This window comes from Sinocyclocheilus rhinocerous, unplaced genomic scaffold (assembly GCF_001515625.1).
Source record: "Sinocyclocheilus rhinocerous isolate Xijiao unplaced genomic scaffold, SAMN03320098_v1.1 scaffold723, whole genome shotgun sequence".
Taxonomy (NCBI): domain Eukaryota; kingdom Metazoa; phylum Chordata; class Actinopteri; order Cypriniformes; family Cyprinidae; genus Sinocyclocheilus; species Sinocyclocheilus rhinocerous.
Window position 1 is genome coordinate 433950 of NW_015655571.1, and position 5773 is coordinate 439722.

Consider the following 5773-nt stretch of genomic DNA (forward strand, 5'->3'; position numbering starts at 1 on the left):
TTTTCAGGATTCTTTGATGAATAAAAAGTTAAAAAGAACAGCATTTATTCAAAATATAAATCTTTTCTAACGATATAAATCTGCTATCACTTAACAATTTATCCTCGCTGAATAAAAGTTTTAATTTCTTTCAAAGAAAGAAAGAATAAAAATTTACTGACCCCAAACTTTTAATTGTTAGAAAAGATTTATATTTTAAATAAATGCTCTTCTTTTTAACTTTTTATTCATCAAAGAATTCTGGAAAAAAGTATCACATTTTCCAAAAAGAAACATTAAGCAGCACAACAGTTTCCAGCACTGATAATAAATCAGCATATTAGAATGATTTCTGAAGATCATGTGACACTGAAGACTGGAGGAATGATGCTGAAAATACAGCTGCGCATCACAGAAATAAATAGGATTTTAATGTATATTAAAATAGAAAAACATTATTTTACATCGTAATAATATTTCACAATATAAAATTTTTTCCTGTATTTTTGATCAAATAAATGCAGCCTTGATGAGCATAAGAAACTCCTGTAAAAAACATTCAAAATCGTTCTGATCGCAAACTTTTGAACGGTAGTGTATTTTTACAGCTACATGAGAGTGAACTGGGCCAAAATACAAAAAAAGTTAAACATTCAATGTGATGGATATATTATTTGAAGATGTATGTAATGACCAAATAGTTATTTTAAAGTATATACCTCCTGTAAATGATGTAAGTTTACAGTGACATTACAGTACCTTTACATTACTTTCCATACAGTACATTTAAAGGTGCAGTATGTAATATTGCCAGCTAGCGGTTGAAATGGATACCGCAAAAACCCAGGCATTCCTCCCCGGAACGCACATTTCAGAGTAGAATTACTGGCTATAAACAGCTATGTAAACGTAACATGTTTCCTTAATATCTACAAACATTGTTTGTTTTTTTTTGGCTTTAGAAGAGGCAAAAAATAACATACAGCACCTTTAAAGTAAGATGTGAATATTTTCTAAAAATAAAAATGTAACTTTTTAACTTTCCGTATTTGATTATTCTTTCTTACCAGGTTCTTAAAAATTCCAGCCACAATCGATCACAACAATGTATATACAAATACAGATGATTAAGCATATAAATCATCAGTTTGTTCATTTACACGCACACAGACATTATTTCATACACGACATGCTCTTGCATGTCATAAGATGAATAAATAAATAGGTACCTAAAATAAAAAAGGAATATGTTATGAAAGTCATGCGAGTTTGAAACAACATGAGGATAAGTAAATGATGAATGTTAATTTCTGGGTGAACTACTTCTTTGTTCATACCTGTTTCTCAGTCCTCTGTGCTGCAGCTGATACAGTGTGGTGGTTTTTATGTTCATCTATTGCACACAGCACGCATATATATTTGTGGTCAGTGAGACAGAAAACCTCAAGGAGCTTGTCATGTTTCTGGCAGATCATCTCCTGCAGTCGTCCAGTGGCTTCGGTCAAATTGTGTCTCTTTACTCTAAAGAAACTCTCATGTTGTTCGAGGTGATTCTGACAGTAAGAGTTCAGACACACCAGACAGGACTTGACGGCTTTGTTTTTTCGTCCAGTACAGACGTCACACTGCACATCTCCAGCTCCAGCGTCACAGTCAGCAGGAAGGTTAGTCTTCTTCAGTTTCTCCACCACTTCAGCCAGCATGGTGTTTTTAGCTAAAGCAGGTCTTGGACTGAAGGTCTGTCTGCACTGAGGGCAGCTGTAGACTCTCATCTGATCCTCCTGATCCCAGCAGTCTGTAATACAGCCAGCATGGTGTTTCTAGCTAAAGCAGGTCTTGGACTGAAGGTCTGTCTGCACTGAGGGCAGCTGTAGACTCTCTTCTGATCCTCCTGATCCCAGCAGCCTGTAATACAGCTCTTACAGTAACTGTGTCCACAGGAAGTGGTCACTGGATCCTTCAGGAGATCCAGACACACTGCACACAAGAACTCATCCTGAGAAAATCTGGCTTCTGCCATTTTACTACAAGTATACAGAGACACAAACACACAACCGCTCAACTACTCTTAAGTTTCAGTTTCCCTGAACTGAGGAGATTACAGTTTCCTCCTTCTGTGTTAGAGTGACGTGTGAAAAACAGGTTCTTCTTGCAAGTCTAAAGGTAACTAACTCCGCCCACCAACGTGTGGTACGGTCAGACAAAAGACAAGGTTACAAAAGACGCCTGCAAAATAAAAGCCCGTAGCAAAGTGCGTAACAGCTACATTTTGACACGAATAACCGGAGTTCGAATGAATCTTTTGCCGAACTCATTCTTCTCCCTTTTCACATCACATATCACATCAGAAAGGCATTTATTTTCAATAAAAATGAAGGAAAAGTTTCAAATAAGGTTAAGGTTAAGAATAGGGTAGGCCAAAGTCCTTTTAAGACAAGTCATGTCACTTGGCGGCCATCTTTGAAACGCCCCTCGGGCATGCAAGTGCAGCTCCTATCTCTTTGAATGGGGAAACATCAAATTCTTCAAAACTGTTAACTAAGCTTACGATTAAATTTCATATTTGAAATCACCAAAGAAATCTGACAACAACTGTGTCATAAATGTTGTTTCTCTGCTCAAAATAGCGTTATAAAAAGCCTATTTTTCAGGCTAGATCAGCCAGTGCGCATGCGCAGTCCTAATGCTGCGTTCAAGTCCTCCTGGGACGTTCGTACGTACGAGTTGACAAGTCGTAATTACGACGTCAGGTGCGTTCAAGTCAGTTTAGTCGGCACAAGATGGCAGTGTACCTTCTTTTAATAAATTACAAGAAAATACAACAGGGTCTGCATTTTTTTACTTGGATTTCAGCTGCGTAACAAGAACATGACCAATTTAAGTTTATAGGACAACTAAACTATCAATTTAAACAAAAATGTACCGTCAACTACAGACGTTGCATCCATCGATTCCGCCATGTTTCTCATTGACACACCCCCAACTCGGGGCTTAAAGAAAATGTTGAGTTTCCCCACTCGTAATAACGACTTTGTGGTGGCGTTCATGTGCGTTCAACTCGTAAATACGATCTATCCGACATGACTTGAACGCACCATTAGAGCACGTCTCGGAGCGCTGACTGTTTCTATAGCAACCGGGACTTCTAACGGCAGCTGCAGTGACGCGCTGACTTTACCGATTAGCGATTGGCTCTATTAATCAGAAGGTGGGGCTTCCAGCGATTGAGCGGCCATATTGAGCGTTGCATTTTTCCCCATTCAAAACAATACGAGTGACACGTCTTGGGTATTCTATATTGTCTCAAATCTAAATTAAATTTTGGTAACACTTTAATTCGATAGTCCACTTTAGACATTCTATTAACAGTAAGTAACTTTGCAACTACATGTCAACTAGCAGTTAGTAGAGTATTAGTAGACTGTCTGCTTAATATCTCCTAACACTTTCTTTGTCAACTTATTCTACTAACCCTAAACCTACCCTAACAGTCTACTCTGAGAGTTAGTAGACATGTAGTTGCAAATTAATGAGAATTAGCTGACATGTAGTTACAAAGTTACTTGTAGTTAGTAGAATGTCTAAAGTGGACTATCGAAATAAAGTGTAACCTAATTTTTTTATAAAAATTATAATTTACGCTTAATACGTTATTATTACATACAGTTTTATAATGTACTACAATAGCGGTGCAGATATCTGGCACTATTTGCACTAAGTAGTATAAATAGCATCTAACTACTATTGCAAAGAAAATACTGCTATTTTTACATAATGTAAAAAGAATATCGCTATCTGCATATGTAAACAGCATATCACTAAAATACTGCTATTTTTACTTAGTTTATAGGGGTTTTAGTTTATTTAACTTAGAACCATACTATAACATAAAAAAGTATCATTAATATTTATGTAAATCTTGGTGTAAAAAGGTAATAGAGGGAGGAAATGAAAAGTTATTACCATGTTCTCTTGAGCCAGCTGGGCTACTCGATAGTTAATTGCCTGTAATACAATACATTTGTTAATACTTAATAATATAAATCTGATTTTGTATTAAGTCAAAGGACAGCATTTGCGTTTCACATACACAGCAGCTATGTTAATCACAGTTCAATTAATTTCAGATGTTAATAGCAAAACAATATTACTCATTTACACTTGAGTAATCAGTGTAACCATGGCATGGCCAACAAAGACTCTCCCAACAAGTCCGGTGGGCAAACACTGCGGATATCCTTTATTGACACTGGAAATCTGCGGGACACACAAGCCAGGGTTTGATTTTCATCGCGGCCTCCAGTGAATAAGTTCTTCAGCTTTTCCTTTAAACACACATTGCAAAACAACAAACAAACTGTTAATTCCTTTACTTTACAGCGTAATTTGAGACAAAATTAAAAAGGCAGAAAACTTGAGTAATTACCTTGTCATTGTCATTTATAGCATATAATTGTGCTACAAATGAAGACTTAAAGGGGTGCTATTATGCTTTTTCACTTTTTCAACTTTAGTTAGTCTGTAATGTTGCTGCTTGAGCATAAAAAAGATCTTCAAAGTTACAAAGCTCAAAGTCCAATTCAAAAGGAGATATTTTATTTAACAGAAATCACTTTTCAAAAACTACAAGATGGATAAAAAATCAAATTAAAATAAGCATGTAACGACCACAAACGGAGGAACATTGTCATGTCACACATTCGTTTGTTATTTTTTAGCACCATCTTGTGGCAGTTTGGTGTAACAACAAAGAACATTAATAATTGTTAGCTATTTTCTTAGTGGTTGATTTAGACCATGTGACTCTTGGGTTAGAGGTTAACCAGGAAATAATCGCAGTGTTCCAGATTTTCTCCATGCGGTTGTCCAAGAAGCTTTTGTAAAAGAGCATAATAGGACCCCTTTAAGGTCATTGCACACAGAGTCCGAAATTTTTGCATGTTAAAAAAATAAATACGACCTCACGTTGTCAATCACGTTTACACACTGCCTCCGAAACTTTCATCCGGCATAAAAAATTTGGATCAGGTTCGATTTTCTGCGTTTTCGCATCCGTTGCACGCATTTTGATAGGAAAGGATGATCAATAGGAAAAAACATAAAAAAAATTCGTACTCAGTGTGCAAGCGTAACGGAGGCCAGCGGTAGGTGCTGTGCAGGTAAACCTCACTCCCCTGATCTGCAACTGACGCTAGTAGCTGCGATCTTTAGCCTCCTTGTTAGTGCGTCCGCCTCCCATGCCGGAGACCCGGGTTCGAGAACCACTCGGAGCTAGAACGAGGTGTGGCAGTGAGGACCCGGGAGAGAGGGGTTACACAAGGACCTGTCATGTGGGATGTTCAGTTTGCCGCCAAAAGTAGGCTGGGGAGGTTTTTGTCCATCTAAAAACAAAAATGTTTTATGAAAAACAGGTTGTTTACTTTGGTGTAACTTTGCGATTTTCGCATCAAAATTTGGTAATTTTATTATTTTAGCGCTTCCACAATTTATACAATTTTATTATTTTGTAATATGATATAATGAGGAATCCTACCAGCAGAGTACAGTCCTAGCATCCCATGCAATCCAACAGACGACTGTGTGTTGCACATGGCCTCAATATCAGCCTTAAAAGTCCGGTTGATCTCGTCATTGTGCAGATCAATCAACACCCTTAGAGTCTGTTTGAAGTGTGCCTCATTCATTTGGCACAATGAATACCGTACAGCTGAAAGTTCACAATTGAACTGCTCTGCTACTGCTGAGTTTACTTCTGTTCTTAAGGCGGGGCAGATGTTGAGGTTTCTCAACTTCT

General features: G+C 37.3%; 1 protein-coding gene across 1 annotated transcript in view; it reads right to left on the reverse strand.

Annotated features, from left to right (window-relative positions):
* LOC107718506 (tripartite motif-containing protein 16-like) overlaps positions 1-1999 on the reverse strand; it is a 10491-nt gene extending 8492 nt beyond the window's left edge. The window contains exons 1-2 of the mRNA XM_016525607.1: positions 1885-1999; positions 1317-1774 (exon numbers count right to left, since the gene is read on the reverse strand). Coding sequence (XP_016381093.1) covers positions 1317-1774; positions 1885-1999 — 573 coding nt within the window. The remainder of the gene's footprint in view (positions 1-1316; positions 1775-1884) is intronic.
* Positions 2000-5773: the final 3774 nt, after the last annotated feature.